General features: G+C 54.4%; 1 protein-coding gene across 2 annotated transcripts in view; it reads left to right on the forward strand.

The window, feature by feature from the left end:
• Positions 1 to 18,898, forward strand: part of EPHB2 (EPH receptor B2) — a 123,497-nt gene that overhangs the window by 69,543 nt on the left and 35,056 nt on the right. For both annotated transcript variants that reach the window (XM_027581421.2, XM_027581429.2), the window contains exons 3-4: positions 9,000 to 9,155; positions 10,283 to 10,618. In XM_027581421.2, the coding sequence (XP_027437222.1) occupies positions 9,000 to 9,155; positions 10,283 to 10,618 (492 nt within the window). The remainder of the gene's footprint in view (positions 1 to 8,999; positions 9,156 to 10,282; positions 10,619 to 18,898) is intronic.

The following is an 18,898-nucleotide window of genomic DNA, read 5'->3' on the forward strand; positions in this document are numbered from 1 at the left end:
GGGGGGGGTGGGGTTGGGGGTTGGCGGAAGCCACCTGCTGCGACCAGGGCCCAGGCTGCAGCTTGGAGGCCAAGGCAGGTGGGCTCGCCGCAGGCACAGGGGAGCCATTGAAGGGTCTTGAGCAGAGGAGGGACGCTACAGATGGCCAGTGTGGAGACTGGTTTTGGGAGGCCCTGGGATCTCCCCTCAGGCAAAGGGGAGACGTGTTAACATAGTTCCTGCCACTGCCTTCTGACTTCTGTAGTTCTGTCAAGGGCTGGCAAGGATCCACAGATCCTAGGACCCGGCAGGGGCAGGCAGGGGTAGCCCAGGCATGTGGGGGTGGGGGGGGATGACTGACATCCCCTGGGTGGTCCCAGTAGGAGCTCCCACAGCAGGGGAATGAGCCTGAGGCACTCCCTGGACTTAACCTGGCCAGGCAGGGCCCCCCTTCTCAGGGGAGGAGAGAGGGAGAACACTGGAAGGGCAGAGTGGGGCACTCTTCATCAGGTTAGAACACTGAGGGCTTTGGAAGCAGGAGTTAGAAAGGACATGGACTGTGGCGGCACAGGCTCTGAGTCACTTTGGACAAGGCATTCCTCTCTATGAGCTTCAGGTTCCTCATCTCGAAAATGGGGACAACCCCTCCTACTACACAGAGAGATGGTGAGGACTGAGTGAGGTTATAAGCAGTGTAAGCTGCTGGCCCAGCACCGATCAGGCCCATGGCAGGTACCACAGTGATCAGAATCTCCTCCTAGCCCAAAAGCTTGCCACCTGCTTCCAGCATGGCTGGGCACAGAGGATCAGGCACCCTGCCCAGCTCTGACCAGAGCAACTGACTCCACTGGTTTAACCTCAGCAGCAAAAGCAGGAAGTATGTGAAATGCAAAAGCCACATTGCATGAGGAAGACCCCCCCCAACCCCTCTTGCTCCACCGCAGGAATACCACAAACTCAGCTCAGACGTAGTCACAGCATAAGGCCCTGAAAATAAACGAATCAGTTTATCCACAGCTCAAGGAGAACATAGGACCCAGGGTTGGATGCCTGAGCCTGTCCATGGGCAGAGTCCCACAGGTGGCAGAGGCCATAGAGATGGTCCCAGCCATACCCAGAGTGGGCAGGAAGGGGCCCAGGCTCACAGAGCAAAGAGAGCAGGGAGCCACAGGGGCACCGAGCTCAGCCTCCCCTCCCCAGGCCCAGGACTCTCCTCCATCCACTCAAACTCCTCTTCCCAGCCCAAACCCAGAACGTCTTGGAGATCCCAAGGCAGAAAAGTGAGCCAGCTGCCCATCAAACCAGGCACGGCTGAGCCGGGAACCCACTCCCTCCGCTCACCGTGGCCAGCAGTCAGGCCTGGTTAAAGGAAGGTGTGCCGGCCCCCTGCTCGGTCATGGCCTCTTACAGGCAGGGCCTGGGGCTTTGTCTCCATGTCTTAGTGCCTGACCACATAGTCGGGGCTTAATACATGCCTATTGCATAAATTCATAACTCAACATCTCTCCAACTGAACCCACGTGCTTGAGGGCAGGGACCACAGCTTCTTCGTCTCTGCATCCCCAGGGCTTAGCACACAGCAAGTGGCGGGCCAGGATTGAATGGAGATAGTACACGAACACTTGTGTCGTGCTCAGTGTCATCCAGGCGGGCACTGCCGCACATGCTTTCTCTAGATTAACTCACACAATCTTCCCCCCAAATAGGTCGATGTGATCATTCTCCCTGTTACATAGACAAGGGAACTGAGAGCGAGGGACCTTGCCCTGGTCACACTGTTAGCGAGAGGCAGGCCAGCTCCATGGTCTACACCCAGGTCCACTTCCAACAGACCTCCTGCTCGGGTTCCCAGGAGCTAGACAGTGAGCCCGCCTCTGCCCCGACAGAGCCCTCTGCCCCGACAGGACCCCCAGGAAGGCAGAGAAGCTCCTTCCTCCCCGAACAAGGCCTGGCACACAGGGCCTGACGGAGCACTGGACTCCGCTGTGCCCTCAGTGGTTTGGGGATTAAAGCAGCATCTCTGGGAAGAGAGTGAGGAACAGTGTAGCAGGTCTGCCAAGGAGGCTGCAAGGATCACCCAGTGCCAATTAGCGGCCCCGCCGTGCCAGGTCCAGATGGAGCCCTGCCTCGGCCTGACTCAGGGCTCACTCGGTCAATTATCACCTATCCCCGGAGCCCAGGGGGCAGGTGGGGAGAAAATCTGTTTCCCCATAATCCTCCCTCCCTCTCCCGGCCGGCTGCCATCCGTGCCTTGGGTTGCCTGGCCAAGGGATCTGGGCATCTGCAGAAGGCCGGTGCTAGCTGGCTGCTTTGGTCCCAGGTCCTGTGTGTGGGGGTCAAGCTTTACCTCTGTCTTGCTGAGTTACCCAGCAAGCCCTGTCCCCTCGTAGGCCTGACCACATGATCTTCAGTACTGACATTCAGGCCACCCGATAATTTCTACGTCCAGGAGTACCTGGGAATGAGATCTTCGGAATCACAAAGACACGGAGTCAAACCTCAGCTCTGTCTTGGCACATTTTGCCCCCCTCAGGGCATCAGTTTCCTCATCTGTAAAATGGGGGGGGGGGGTGATAATGATACCACTTCAGCAGGTAGTCACATAGATTTCATGAAAGAATCCATGCAAATCACCTGCATTGGGCTCGGCACCTGGAAAGCACATGGTAAATGGAATTAGGATTGTCTCTGCCTGCTGGATGAGTAATAACAGATGACATTTACATAGTACCTGCTGCGTGTTCTGTGTGCATATCAGCCTATCGGACCCAAGGCCCTGGCCCTCGAGTCCCTCACTATCCACTTGGGGAGACGGACCTGCCTTCATTTAGCAAACTGAGCTGCCTGAGCACCTACTATGTGCCACACCTTGCACTAGGTGCTAGGGATGTGGAGATTATAGACCCAGCCCCTCCCCCAGCCAGGGTTCACCAACCAATGGTCAGCACAGAGATGAGTCACATACAGGTTAGGTCCGTGGTAGGATGGAGCCAGTTGGTGCCAGCTTGGCTGACAAGAGCTGACTATGCTCATTTCTTCCCAACCCAACGTTCAGTTATGTCAGGTGGGTAGCTTGAAATTTGCCCTGGTGGGAGTGGTGGGAGGTTGGAGACTCCCAGGTGGGAGTCTTTACGCCACAGAAATGGGCAAACAACAAATCAGGGCTTCCCCCCTCCCCACAGCAGACAGCCACGTACCAGCACACCACTGCCCAGAGCATGTGTCTGGGGTACTGAGTGGAGGTCGGAGGTGTCTGCTCTAGCAAGTGGAGGAGGGCCTCCCAGAGTCATCCATGTCAGACCCCCGTCCCAGGGGGCAGATTGATGCGGAGAAGGGCATTCAGGCAAAGGGGCGTGTGTGTGTGTGTGTGTGTGTGTGTGTGTGTGTGTGTGTGTGTGTGTGTGTGGCCGGGGCATCTAGGGAACTGCAAACAGGTGAAAGGGGGTAACAGATGGGCCCAGAGACGCGTACCGGAGGCTTGCCAGAGACTGAGGACATTTCTGAGACACGGGACTTCCAGTCTGAAAAGCAGGATGCGTTGTCACCATAGTAGACAGGCTCCTGGGATGACCCGTGGGGAGTGAAGACGAGAGGTAAAGCGGGATCTGAGCAGCCACATGGCCTGATGAAACTGACATGGTAATCGCGGCACCGAACGTGGCCTTCACTGGCCACGTATTTTCTCGGGACACCCATAAGGGGCATATTCGTTCATCCAACAAACGTATGTATTGAGCACCCACTATGTTCCCACCAGTCTGCCAGGAGTTAGGGAACCAATGAGGGCCGGACAAACCTGGTTCCTATTCCCCTTCCAAGGCAGAGAAAAGACAGCCCACAGTTTATAAGCTGTTTTCTAATATAATTACAGCTTGTGACGAGGGTCGACAAAGGAAACAGAGACTGAGACAGAGTGTCATGAGAGAAGCCCTCTGGCCAGGGTGGTCAGGGAGGGCCTCTCTAGGAGGTGACGTTTAAGTGGGGGCCCAAAGGAAGAAGATCAGCCATGGGAAGCAGGGACACCGCTGCCCACCGTGGGGCTGGAGCACAGTTGAGCCAGGGGAGCGTCCAGTAGTGACAGGAAGACCACAGAGCCAGTCTGGCGGGCCTTATGGGCCAGGGCTGGGGGGTGGGGTAGTCCTCAGTGCCTCAGGGAGCCCCGGGTGAGTTTAAAATAAGCAGAGTGTGGTGGGCCCGATTCATGCTAATCAGATCTCCCCAGCGACTGTGGGGGATTAGCGGGGAGGCCAAAGTGGGGCAGGGAGACCCACTCAGAGACTCTGACCGCACCCACACCTTGCATGTGTCATCGGCCCCCTTTCCGGAGGAGGGGACTGAGGCTCAGAGAAGGCGCCTGCCTGGGGGCCAGGGGGGCAGCTGCCAAGTCTGTTTACTTCCCAGTTCTGTGCCTGAAACCCACACGTTGGCAGGACTAGATGCCCTCCCAGGTGAGAAACAGAGCAGCATGGCCCCTGGGGCACTGGGTACTGAGGGCAGGCAGCTGTTCCAGATCTCTGGGTGGGCCAAGAGGTGGCCGACCGGAGCCGAGGCCCCTTATACCCCACAGTTACACAGGACACCTGGGATCAGAATCTGCCTCTGCTGCCGAAGAGCCATGTAGGCCTGCTCCTCTCTGTGCCTCCATTTCCTCAAGTGTCACACAAGGTGGTTGAGCTGGATGCCCTTCCAGCTCATCGCGTCATCCCTCCATCACCCACTAGGTACCTGGCATCTTACTGGGAGTTGACAGTCCAGCCAGGCACTTACACATTCATGAGTAAGGAATTAAAATAGGCACCTCGCCCCTGAGTGGTGACTTAGGAAAGGCTTCTGGGAAGAGGTGGTACCTGCCACCAAGTCTTAAAGGGTTGTAGGAGTTTGATAACAATGGGAGGGCATTGCAGGGAGTGAGGGCAGGACGTGCAGAGGCCAGAGGTGTGGAGGTGGGCCTGGGGTGGGCACCATACATGGTTGACTGTGTGGAGCAGGGGGAAACGAGGCTTGGGGTGGTGGGGGCTGAGAGAGAGGCAGGTGCCCACCCTGGGGTTCTGGGGGCCTTGAGGAGTTTGGGGAGCTGTTGCAGATTTTTTTAATTGCAGTTTTATTGTGACATCATTCACATGCTGTAGAATTCAGCTATTTAAGTCGTACAATCCGGTGATTTTTAGCGTATGCACAGAATTGTGCAGCCATCCCCACAACCAATTTTAGAACACGTTCATCACCTCAAAAAGAAACCCTATTCCCCATTAGCAGTCACTCCCCATTCTCTGCTCTCCCCAGTCCTTGGCAACCACTAATCTACTTCTATCTCTATAGATGGCTATTCTGGACACTTTTCTATAAATGGAAGCACACACTGTGTAGGCTTTTGTGCCTGGCTTCTTTCATAAGCACAATGTCGTCAAGGTTCATCCATGTTGTGGTGTGTATCCGAACTTTATTCCTTTTTATGGCCGAATAATATTCCGTTGTGTGCCATTGTGGGTTTTTAAGTGACACAGAAAGGTGTGGACTTTAGAAAGCTGGGTGGGGGGGTAGGGGTGGGCAGGAGGAGGCCAGATGGCCACACGAGGCTAAGGAGTCGGTAGGAAGAGCTTTCTGGATGCCCGCAGGGGTAGAACAGCTGCAGAGAAGAGCCAGGATGGGGCACTGCTACGGGCGTGGTGGGGGGAAGACCTGGTAATTGGCAGCAGGGGCTGAGGGTAGGGAGGAGGCATCCAGAGTTCCTGTGACTGGGTGGAGAGTGATGTCACCTTCCCAGATGAAAGAACAGGTTTGGTGAAGCACCGGCTGATAGATAGAGAAACCACAGATGCCCAGTGGGAAGGTGGAGGGGTGGCCGGGCAGCACACCTACTGCAGGAAGGCTTTTGGAGGAGGCAGCCCGGGGAGTCTGAGATGGGGCCAGGACATGGTGACAAGAGAGGACAGCCAGGAAGGCGGCCCAGATGGAGGGGCTGGAGGGGAGAGTAGGCAGCCACCCACCAGCTGGGCCCAGGGAATTGCCAGCAGATGGAAGAGATGTGCTAAGCTGGACAGGCTCTTGCCTGAAAGGGAGCCAGGAGGGTCCTGATCTTAGGAACAAAACCTTTTGGCATCTATTAGGATGATCCTAGATCCCCACAGGAGCCCTGTACCCCCATTCTACAGGAGAGCAAACTGAGGCTCAGAGACGTCATCTGCTTAACTTGAGCCAGAGCTGCGGGCTGCATGTCTTGACTGGATCGTGCCAAGACAGTGGGCTGCCTCTTCAGCCAGCCAGCAGAGGACAGGAGCACTCAGGACCCCAAAACCAGTGGAGCAAAGTGGCGAGAGCCCTGGGCAGGCCCCCAGAACTAGAGCTGCCAATCCCCGCTCAGCGCTCATGGACCATTGACAAGAACGCAGGTTGCACAGGGTAGTGTGTGTGGTGGTTAGGGAAGCCTCTAGAGTCAGACCACCTGAGACCGAGCCGCTGTAAGCTCACATCCTAGCAACTGACTCCCATCTCTGTGCCTTCACGCCTCCATCTGAAAATGGGAGTGATAACCTTCCCTCCATCACAGGGCTGGGTAAGGACTGGATGAGTTACTATGGGTTAAATCCTTAGGACGGTGCCAGGATTTCATACGAACTCAATAAATGTTGGCTGTTTCATATTTACACTCTGAAGCCCTGGTTTCCCCATCTGTCCAGTGAAAGACTTAATAACCCCCAGAGCACTCATCATCCTCCTTGGAGTCACGAGACCCTGGGTGGTTCTATCAAAGTCCTGACTCTGCTCTTGCCTATAGTTCCTTAAAGACTGGACTGGAGCTGGACTCGAGATCCCCATGGGGCCTGGTCAGGGTGGCATCAGTCAGTGTCTTTGTTAAGTTGGCTGCCACCTTCTGGAAGCCCCCTCCAAAAGGCAGGTAAACTAGGGCCCCAGGGGGAGGGTGCTGTTTTCTAGCATCCCAGGGAGAATTGTCTGGGGCGTATACACTGAGTGCTTGTTTTATCCAGCAAGCCCTGAGTTGTAACTACAACCTCTTCCCCCGCCTCCCGCCAGACACTGTCCATCGCATGGGGTCCCCATGGCCACTTTATGGGGTAGATGCTCTCATCCCAATAAGAAAACTTCAGCTCAGAGAGGTTGAACTACTTGTCTGAGGTCACCCAGCAGATTGGTGTTTGAACCAGATACAGTTCAGTAATGCCAGGAACTGTTCTAGGTATTTTTGCCCCAATTTAACCAATGTAGTCCATACAACAATTGTAGGAGGTAGATACTCTTGTGCCCATTTTGCAGATAAGGAAATAGCTTCAGTGACTGGCCCGAGGTCACACTGCTGGCACAGGCAGATTGGGGATTTGCCAAGCAGCCTGCACACTAACCACCATTCTTCACTGCCTTTCTGTTCACATGATCCCCAAAGCCCAAGCCCTTCCCACTTTAGCAGGCAACTTCAAGATGTATGTATGGAGCATCTGCTGAGTGCCGGGTTCTGTGCTCGGCACAGGGGAAGGAGCCATGAATCAGACGTGGCTCCCATCCTGAGGGAGCCAAGAGCATGGCCAGGGGACCCCTTGATGAATAATTGTGGCAGGGGAGTAAACTTTCTGAACTCGAGTAATGTAAGCACCAGGGGCAGGGGTGCCTCTGAGGCTGGAGCTCGTTGAGGGGTTGAGGGGAGGGCAGTTTGCTAAGATTTGAACACGGAGGATAAGCTGGAAGGCTGGGGCTGGAAAAATGATTTAGGGAAACTGATGTTAGCCATTTACATGTGAGAAGACAGACGCTCCGAGGGGTGGAGTGGCTTGCCAGAGGTGACAGAGCGCACAGGCCTGGAATGTGATCCAGGTGAACCCCCCTGGCCTGTATGTGGTTTAGCCGCCTTTCACCCCAACGAGGAACTTGCCCGTTGCAAAGCGCTTCCCTGTCCACCTTCTCACTTACCCCTTACGTGATCTCTCCTCCACAGGCTCCACAGCAGAGCTGGGATGATGAACCCCAGTAAGCAGCAGAAGAAACTGAGGCCAGGAAAAGGGCAGGGCCTGGACCCCAGGCCTCCTGATGCCCAGCCCCGGGCTAGGGTAGGGTGGATTCGCACACAGGTCCACACAGGAGTGGTCCTTGCTTGTAGAACCTAAACCCTGAGCTGCAGGGCCTGAACCTACGTCCTGAGCATCCTCCCAGAGCAGGGAAGAAGGCCAAAGCCCCTGGAAGGTCCCAGATTGCTGAATGCCCATCCAGTGCAAACACTTCCCTCCTCAGGCTGTCCCTGGTACTGCAGGCTCCCTTTGGTGAAATAAATTGATCCAACACCTACTGTAATTAACAGCTACTATTCCTTGGGCACCTTATACTGTGCAAGGCCTCCTGCCATGTGCCTTACACGCTGGACCAAACTCCCCCAGTGGCCTTCAGAAATGGGTCTTAGGATCATAATTTTACAAATAAGGAAACTGAGTCTCGGCCTGGTTAAGCCGCCTGTCTACGGCCCCACGGCTAGCACAAGGCCAAGCTGGGACTCAAACCCAGGTCTGTCTACTTCCAAAGACCGTGTTCTTTTCTGCTCTATAACATCGCATTTCTATGTGGCCTGCACTGTGCTAGGACTTTCCTGCTGTAACGTAATCATCACAATCCTCTGGAAGCCAGGAATCTAGTTACAAGAATTAGGGCTCAGCCAGCCATCAGTGAGCAAGACTGGGCCCTGGGTCCTGCCCCAGACCTCTTCAGAGTCTTCAGAGTAAGTCAGGATTCACCCTAGAAGCGGTGCCACAGCCAACCTGGAAAAGGTGAAGAGGGATTGCTAGGGATCCCGCTGAACCCATAGACAGCTTCAGAGACAAGAAACCAGGTAGCCTGGAACCTTCTGAGCACAGATAGGACTGCCTTGTTGGAGCCTGGAGACCCCCAAGAGCCTTAGGAGATGGGATTTCCCAACAGTTGCCCTTCATGGCCCCTCCAGGAGACTACATGGTCTCCCCATGCCTTGTGGCCCTGAGTCCTGATCTGGTTTCCCCAGCGACTCTCCTTGTCTTCTCTCCCAGGTTGCCCATCTGGAACCTTCAAGGCCAACCAAGGGGACGAGGCCTGCACGCACTGTCCTATCAACAGCCGGACCACCTCAGAAGGGGCGACCAACTGTGTCTGCCGCAACGGCTACTACAGAGCAGACCTGGACCCCCTCGACATGCCCTGCACAAGTACGCTCGGGGCCCCTGGAGGGCGATGCCCCACTGCATCCTGAGTCCCCCTGCAGAAAGCTCGGCTCCAGCCAGCCTTTCTTGAGTGGGGAGCGGCCCATCACCTGGTGGGAGGGGTAATGAAAAACTGGTTGGAAAAGGGCCGTTCCTGGGGTCGCTGCCCTGCCAACAACGCGCAGCAACCGTGGAGCTGACATCTGGCTCCGTACCTCCTCCTGCCAGTCACATGGAGGATAAAGTCAAGGTCTCGATTCACAAAGGGATGGTGAATGGGAGGCTTGGCAGAAGGAGAACCAACACAGGTGTGACAGAAAAGCCTGCCCAGTGTTCTAACCTGGCAGCGGCCGCCTGAATCTCAGGCCAAGGTTCTCTAAGAAAGGAGTGACTAGGAGGGCAATCTTACCATCTCCTGTTTAGACAGGAATGGAATTCAGCTGCAAGCAACAGGGAGCTGACCCCAGTGGCTTAAACCGTAGGACTCTATTCTCTCACATAGCAGAACCCCGAAGATAGGCAGTCCTGGGATATTACGGCAAATCCATGGGGTTCTCTGGGACCTGGCTCACTCTTTCTGGGCTGCCATCCTCAGTGTGTGGTTTCTATCCTTTGGGTCACTTCACAGTCCTGCATTGCTGCTGAAGCTCCAGCCATCACACACATTCTAGACAGAGGAAGAAGGAAAGGGACAAAGGGACATTTTACGGTGGTGTCCTTTTAAGAAAAAGTCCTGACCAACAACTTCTGCAGTATATCAATGGCCAGCCCTTCATCATAGGAGCCTAGGAAATTAGTCTCCTAGCTGGACATCTTACCACCCTGAATAAAATTGGGTTCTGTTAGAAGGAAGAAGGGGAAAGAGATACCAGGTGGGTATGATCCCCAACACACAAAGACCGGCCCTAGTAACAAACACCGAGGAGGTGGGAGTCCAGGGGGAAAGCGTTAACCAGATGTGCAGCAAGACGAGAGTTATATTCTAGAAGCATCTCTCAGGGGGATGGAGGGGAGAAGGGATTTGAAGGAAGCCTTTGGGGGCCTGGGCTGGAGCCAGGGCAGTGGGCGGAGAGCCGTCTCTTGGGAACGTACCTCCGCAGCCCCCACTGACCGACACCTCTCCCCACCTTCAGCCATCCCCTCGGCGCCCCAGGCGGTGATCTCCAGCGTCAACGAGACCTCGCTCATGCTGGAGTGGACCCCGCCCCGCGATTCAGGGGGCCGCGAGGACCTGGTCTACAACATCATCTGCAAGAGCTGTGGCTCGGGCCGGGGTGCTTGCACCCGCTGCGGGGACAACGTGCAGTACGCGCCCCGCCAGCTGGGCCTGACCGAGCCGCGCATTTACGTCAGCGACCTGCTGGCCCACACGCAGTACACCTTCGAGATCCAGGCGGTGAACGGCGTCACCGACCAGAGCCCCTTCTCCCCTCAGTTCGCCTCCGTGAACATCACCACCAACCAGGCGGGTAAGCACTTGAGATGCCCGCTCCGGGGGAGCAGGGCCGGGAACCCGAACGGGAACCCTGCCGGCCCAGCTCCGAACATCCCTCCCCTCTGTGGAGTGGCTTCCGCTTCTCGAAGCCCGAACTCCTCTGGGAGAGTACGCGTCACCTCTCCGTTGCCGTGGTGTTTATGATAATTGCTGTTGTTTGGTGAACGTGTGCTCTTGAAGGTAAGCGTGCAGCTACTCTAACAAAAAGGCCCGGTGTTTGGTGGCCTCTCTCATGGAAGAGCCCAGGGGTGAGCAGTCCAGGCTCGTGGGTAGGTCCGATCCACTCGGAGATTCGGGGACCCGGGGTCTTCCGTTGGCGTTAGCAAGCCCCACGCTCCCCGCCTGTGTGCGTGGTGGAAGCTGAGGCACAGGTGTGCCTGTCTGCAGGAAGGGTGGGAGAGAGATGGACCCAGGGAGGCAGGAGTGGAGCCCATCCCTTCTGGGCACGGGCCCCTGGAAAGAACCTGGTCACATGGCCTCACCAAGCCACAAAGGAGGCTGGGCGATGTGATCCTTTCCCAGTGGGCGGTGGGGAGACAGCCAGTAGATATCTAGCAGTTTCCACAGGCACCTCCTGGGAGCCTTCAGCCCACCCCAGTCCAGCTCCAGCAAGCTTTTCTCCCTCTGCTCACCTTGCATAGTCGTTTCTGGGACCCCACGTCACCCTCCATATTCTGCCCTGCTTCCTTCGTGGCAAAAAGAGTTGTCAAACGTTGCAGTCTCACTACTATCGCCATTCCCTCTTCAGTCCACTCCTCTTAGGCTTCTGGCCCCTTCTCTCCACTGAGACCACTGTCCCCTGGGTCACCTGTGACACTTCCCAGCCTCATCCCCCAACCAAGGACCACATGAGATTTTCAAGGACCACATGGTACCTGTGGATTGAAAACTGTGAGTGTGGCCCTCAGTTATTCACTCAACAACCCTTGCCAAGCCTTTATTGAGAGCATGGTCTGGGCCCTGTCCAAGGAAGAGCCAAGGGAGGCCAGGCCCCAGGAGAGAAAGTGAGTGGGCTACCCACCTTATCTTTTGAATGTCAAATGGGGCCCACACAGTAAGTGCTCAGGGGATCCAGAGATGGAGGTCTAGGAAGGCTTACTGGAGGAGGCGGGATTTGGCCTGCAGTTTAAAGGACTAATAAAATGTTTAAGGGAGTGATAGAAATGTCTTTTGAGAGTGAGGAAGGGCATGAACAAGAATATGGAAAGAGAGGGGCCAACCAGCTCCAGGTTGAGGGGTACAGTCTATACATGACCTCACTGCATACCCCTGGCCCCCTTGAATAAGAGGCATCCATGTCCCCGTTTTACAGATGATGCTTAGAGAAGTTGAGTCACAAAGCAGGAACGGTAAGGGACAGGAATTAACTAGGTCTACCAGATTCCAGTGCTTGGGCCCAATCCAGGGTATGTCCACGGAAACTTGAGTGTGACTATGGGTCTGATGGTACATGTGAGTGAGTGTATTTATAAGAATGTGTGGGTGTGTCACTGTATGTGTTTGGGTGACCATGTGTTTATGATTGGGATCACATGTTCTGTGGCCATGTGGCTTCTTATTTATACATGCATTCATGAGCATGGGTGTGTCTGAATCCGAGGGGCTTGGAACGGGGTGTGTTTGAGCATGAATTTGTATGCCTGAATGTGCTCCTGCCTGTCCGTGTGTTTGTGTACGAGAAGGAGTGTGGTTTTGTTCGTGAGTGTTTGTGGTATTTGCTGTAGCCGAGACATAGTTGTGAGCATGGGCCTGCTGTTCTTACAGGGTCATAGGTGCATTTAAGCCCCGCTCAGAGTGGGGTCCAGAGGGAGTAGACTCAAGGCAGGCAATCCAAGAGAACCCTCAAAAGCCAACAGCTGTTGGCAAAGACACCTAACAGATTAGAAAGCCTCAGCTGTGAGGCCCTGAGTTAGGGAAGCCCAGGCTCCCTACTCCCCCCACAGGCTCCAGGGGGTAGATGGGTGGGGGTTCTTTCCCTGGCTCTAGGGACCTCCTCTACACCCATGCAGGAGCCCTGAGGGTGGAACTATCTACTCAAGAAGCTTCAGCTTATTAGTAGCAAAAAGTAGAGTCTGGGCTGCTTGAAGTGGACCCTTCCTTTCTGGAGCTGGAAGTTCCCAGAGAACAAAGATGGGATGGAGTGGAAGTGAAGGGCTTCCAGAAAAGAAGGTGCAGGGGTGGGGGAAAAGGGGGAGGTCCTCAGAATTGAAAGACAGAAGCAGTGAGAAACAAGCACTAGATTCAGACCCAAGTTTGAATCCCAGCTTTGCCATTCATTTGCTGTGTGACCTCGGTGTATCAGTCAGCTATTGCTACAATAATGCTGCATAACAAAACCACCCAAACCTTAGCAGTTTACAACAATAAATATTTATTTTCTCACTCGCTCGTCTGGGGGGCAGCTAGGGTTTAGCTAATCTGCAGCAGGGCTCTCTGGGCTGGGCATGACTCCAGAATGTGGGTTGGATTCAGTCTGTTCCATATGTCTCCCATTCCCCTTGAACCAGCCGCCACCCAGGCTTGTTTCTGTCATGGTGAATGCTTGGAGTGCAAGCATCCGTGCCAAGCCATGCCACACAAATACACGCCTCTCCTCTGCCTGTGGCACAGTCACCCACAGCAAATGAACCCTGCAGAGTGACTTGGCAAGGGGTGTGGGTACATAATCCTGTTCCAAGACGCAAAACTGAGAAAACTGATCCAACCCATCACACTCGTGGAAATCACTGCCTCCCTCGGGGCCTCAATTTTTCCACCACATTGTGCATCAGAATGATACGAGAGCTTTTCCAGAACATAGGTTCCTGGACCCCACCCCAGACCTGTGGAATCAGAATTTCAGAAGTGGGTCCTGGGAATCTGCATGTTTAACGAGTGGCTCAAGAGTTCTTACCATCTGGCAGATTTGGGAAACTCAGGTCTAAGCCCCTGTCTGACCTCAAAGCCCTGAGGCTTTCTGTATCATAAATACCTTTCTCCTTCCTTTTTGTTTCAAGCCCCTTGACAAACCGACTCTTTCTCAGATGGTCAGAGCCCAGCTGGGGACCATGCAGCCACACCACGCCCTCACCACCTTATTCCCCTTTGCCAGATGAGGAAACAGAGACCCAGAGAGGTGGAGCCACGACTAAGTGGCCTCAACTAGGATTTAAACCCAGAGCTAGGGGACTGCAAGTCTACACTGCAGAAGACACAGTTTCTGCCCTTGACGATCTATGCCCTGGTTGGGAAGATGAGACATGGACAGAGCATCTACATACAAGATGCCATGAATGAGGGCCCAAGGAGGTATCGGGGAGGGGAGAGAGATCACAAGCAGGAGAGAGCATTGCCTCCTAGGGAATGGGAAAAGGGCAAATCCTGGAAGGCTTCCTGGAAGAAGAGGCATTTGAGCTTGGCTTTGCAGAATGGAGATGCTTAGAAGAAGCAGAGATGGAATCATGCAGGGAGAAGGTGTCCCAGGAGAGGGAAGTGCAGGCGGTAGGCTGGAGGGAGAGTTCTTTCTGTTCCTCCTGAGCACAAGGTGCCTCCACACATGGTCCCTCTGCCTGGATTGCTTTTCTCCTCACCCTTCTTTCAGACCTTAGCTCATTTTTATTGACCTTCCTCACTTGATCACACACCCCCAGCACCGTGGCCCTCAAGCCTCCCTAGTTGAGATTTTAGCCTTAAGTCTTTGATCATGTCATTCCTGTCTGTCTCCCCTGCCATCAGCGTGTGGTGGTACACAATGGGTCTGCTTTTCCTTACTTACCACGGTTTTCCCGGCACCTGGCCAGGGGTGCACCACAGCAAATGCTCAGTGAACATTTGCAGAAGGGCTCAGAGAAGCGTGGAGTGAGGTGGGGTGTGGAGAAGTACGACAGGCTGGAAAGCAAGGCTGGGGACTTGATTTCCAGACAAATGCATTCAGTGGTCGGTTTTAATCAGACCCTAAAATTCAATATATAAATATCTAACTCATTGCCTTAAAAGGAAAAAGTATTCCTTTTGGGCAAGTGGCTGGGCCTTGCTCACACTCCCTTGGCATTCACCGGGGCCAGAGCTGTCTTCTGACTTCATAAAGCCATCATGTCACCTCTGAACCACACTCCACCATTCCAGAACACCTTTCTGCCCCATATTCATGCGTCCTCTCAGGGGCCCCTGGAGAGAGGAGGCCAGGCTGGGCTGCACATCCCCACTTGACGGAAGAGGAAAACGACGTGGGGAGAGGTCAAGCACACACCCAGTGTCACTCAGCTGGCAAGGGGCAGCCCCGGGATTCAGGCTGCTGTCCAGAGTCTCTGGTCCTTGACACAAACAAACCAGACAACCTAGGGGATGGGAGGGAGGAGGGAGACCTTCAGGGCAGGCATCAGAAGAGAGACTCTCTGAGGAGGTGGCATTTAAGCCAAGATCGAAATCACAAGGCAGAGACAGCCGTGCAGACCAGGGGGCGCGTGCAGCATTTCGGTAACGTGGGGCTCATCCTCAGGGCCGTGTCCAGTCCTTTTGGCTGCCCTCCAGGGCTGCGCTGGACATGGTCTCACCCGGAGCAAGCTCCGGGCAGCCGCACCTCTGCCCAGTTCCAGCAGGGGTGGGGAGGGTCTGGGTTTGGGAATCTGGCAAACAAACCTGGCTTTGAATCAAGCCTGGCTGCTCACTGGCACACAGCCTTAGACAAGTCACTTAGCCCACGTCTGAATGCATCTCCTCGTGAGCGTCACCACCCCTCCTTGAGGGACTGCTGGGAGGCTTTGAGCTCATGTCTCAAGGTGCCTCCCAGGCTGCCTGGTACAGGCAGGCGGTCAGAAAGCAGAGATCGTTCTGTGTTCCCCCTAATCATAATAATGGCTCCCGTGGTTCGTTTACTACGTGCCAGACACTATCCCGAGTCCTTGACGATACATCTTCACGACAATGCTAGGAGGTGGGTCCTATCATTATCCTGTCTCACGGGTAAGGAAAGTACGGCATCGAGGGGCAGGCGACTTGTCCCCAGTCACCAGGTAGGCGCTGGCAGACTGGGGGCCCAGTGCTGGCCTTCTGCAGAGGCGGGGCAGGATGTGAGCAGGGGCCAGCGCACACCACGGCCCGGGTGGCAAAGGCAGTGGTTGGCATCGCCAGAACTGAACAGGAGATTGACTAGTTAGGAAGATCCCCTGTTGTCCCGTCCTAGCGGGTTGTGTGGGCAAAAAGGCATCATCAGTGCTGGGCTCAGCCCTCATCCAGCACGGCCCTGTCTTCACTGCGTGACCAGGCTGCATGGGAGGCTTCGCTTCCCCCAGCCTCAGGGTCCGCGCCTGCAGAATGGGCATCGATCTGTATCATTCCCGCTTTGCTGGATGGTGGCCAGATCAGCAATAATGTAGACAGAGCACCCAGCACATAGTCCGTGGATGAGACGTGGCAACTAGGCTTCAAATGAAACCAGAAAGTGTCTTCGTTTCCTCTTGCTGCTATAACAAAATGCCACAAACTTAGCAACTTAGAACGAGCCACAGTTCCTGCCTCCCGGCTCTGTAGGGCAGAAGCCTAGTCTGGATCTCACAGGCCCAAATCAAGCTGTTGGCCGGGCAGCGTTCCTCTCTGACGGCTCTAAGGGAGGATCCGTTTCCTTGTTCGTTCAGGTGTCGGCAGAACTCAGTGCCTTGGGATGGTAGGAGTGAGGTGTCCCTGTCCTTGCCGACTGGCCACTGCCCTTGGCCTGAGGTGCCCTCTTTCCAGTCCTTGCACATGGCTCCTGCATCTCAGAAGCTACAAAGGGGTTCAAGCCCTCTTCACGCTCCAGCCCTCTGGTTCTCTGACTCTCGGCTTTGAAAGCTTCTCCTCCTTTAAGGACTCGATAGGTTATATTGGGTCTACCTGGATAATCCAGGATCATCTCCCCATCTCGAGGACCATGACCTTAATCACATCTGCAAAGCCCTTTTGCTGTGTAAGGTACCATAGTCACAGATTCTGGGATCAGGATGTGGACATCTTTGGGGGTCATCATTCTGCCTATTGCAGAAGGTAACATAAGCCAAATTAAAGCACATCAGCATTGTCAGGGGCCCTGGAGTGCATACCTCTTTTTTTATAGAGAGGAAAACTGAGGCCCAGAGAGGTTCCTAAGTGGCTGTCCGAGATGACCCAGCAGATGGTGGTAGAACCAGTCTCCAACACCCCGGCCAGGTGTCACGGCCCCCGTCCAGGTGATTAATAACACATGGCTTTCACATGGAAAGACTTTCAACTTTCCAAAGCCCCTTCCGCCAGTGTGTTTTCCTCTGATCCTCCTGCCCTCCTGGGGGACAGGCATACAGTGGCTCAGTCTCTAGAACTCGCTTGAGCATGTACTTACTCACCTACTTCTCTCCCTGGGGGCCAAGAGAATCAGAGGAAGATGGGCCGAGAGAGCCCCCGGTGAGACCCAGGCCTGGAGAAATGAAGGGAGAGGAAGAGGGCACTTTCCTCCCCAGGCTAAGCCCTCCGCACACATCGGCCTTTTTGATCCCCCCAAGCTTTCTGCAGGGAAGGCACTGCCGGCCTAGAGTATCAGTTAAGATTGAGTTTGGCTGCATAGAATAGGAAGAAAAATAACAGATAGCTGCTGCCACAGTAATGCTGTTGGACAATCAACCACACCAACAGCATAAAAGCAGGAAGCATTTTTCTAGCACGGGGCTCCGGATCGGCCGGGCGGGTCCTGGTGGGGGTACATTCATGGGTTTGCACTCCCATCTATTCTGGGTCACTCAGCAGATCTTTGGATATTTTCAGGGCTTTATTACATGTTTGGGGTTGGCTGCTGTCAGATGGTCAGGATGGTCCTGGCTGGGACCCCTAGGGCAACAACTCTGTTCTGCGTATCTCTTCTTCAGCAGGTCAGCCTGGGCATGTTCTTGTGGCAATCACAGGGAACCAAGACAGCCAGCAGATGTATGCAAGGGCTTGTCAAGCCTCTGCTTAGATCATGTTTGCTAATATCCCATTGGCCAAAGCAAGTTGCATGGCTCAGCCCAAAGTTGGGGGACAGGATGACACAAGTTACAGGGCAAAGAGTGAAGATAGAAGGAGGTGATTAATAACACAACCAGGGGCGCCTGGGCGGCTCAGTCGTTAAGCGTCTGCCTTCGGCTCAGGTCATGATCCCGGGGTCCTGGGATCGAGTTCCGCGTCGGGCTCCCTGCTTAGCGGGGAGCCTGCTTCTCCCTCTCCCTCTGCTGCTCCCCCTGCTTGTGTTCCCGCTCTTGCTGTCTCTCTCTCTCTCTCTCTGTCAAATAAACAAATAAAATCTTCAAAAAAATAGTAATAATACAACCAGTCTACCATAGTGGCTTAGACAAAATGGAAGTTTATTTTTCTTATATGTAAAGGATGTCAGAAGATGGGAGTTTGGGCAACTCTGTGGAATCATCAGGGATCCAAGCTTCCCAGCACACAGCTTCTTGTTCTTATGGGCCAGAATGGCTACGAGAGCTCCAGCTATCACATCCATGTCCCAGGCAGCAGGATGAAAGAAGGAGAATGGGAAGGCCCTTCCCTTTAAGAGAGACTTCCTGGAAGTCCCACATATTACATTAGCTTTATATCTCATTGGCAATCCTATTGTCACATGGCCACTTGTAGCTACCAGAGAGTTTGGGGAAAATATAGTCTTTTGGGGGGCATAATGTGCCTAGGTAAGAACCAAGATTTTGTTAATTTGAGAAAGAAAGAATGGATATTTAGGCGGGCAGTAAGTCATGTCTGCCACATCCCATTTTGCAGGTGAGAAAACTGGGCTCAGAGAGGAAAGTAACTTGCCTGAGGTCACACAGTCTCTGGGGCATAAGAGAGCTGGGATCTGAACCCTGAATGAATGCTGCATCTCCTCCCTTCCACCACCACCATCACCACCACTCAGCTACTCACAGTGCTGCTTATGGGTCTGAGCAGCCCAGGGGTGCCCGGCTGGCTCAGTCAGACAGCGTGCAACTCTTGATCGCAGGGTCATGAGTTCGAGCCCCACATTGGATGTAGAGATTACCTAAGATGAATAAGTAAAATTTTTTAAAAAATAAAAAGATTCAGAAGATTCCGAGTGGCCCAGACAGCTCCATATGGCAGACGTCCCCTGGCCTCTGACTCTGGACTTAAGCCTGTGCTAAGCAAGTGACATGCAGGTTTTCATTTAACCTCCCAACATCCATGCCCTGTCCCCATTCTATAGAGGACAACCGGAGGCACTGAAGGGCGAGATATGCTGCCTGGGCTACCTGATTTGAGGCTCAGGCTCTTACCACCT

This window comes from Zalophus californianus, chromosome 4 (genome assembly GCF_009762305.2).
Source record: "Zalophus californianus isolate mZalCal1 chromosome 4, mZalCal1.pri.v2, whole genome shotgun sequence".
Classification (NCBI taxonomy): Eukaryota; Metazoa; Chordata; class Mammalia; order Carnivora; family Otariidae; genus Zalophus; species Zalophus californianus.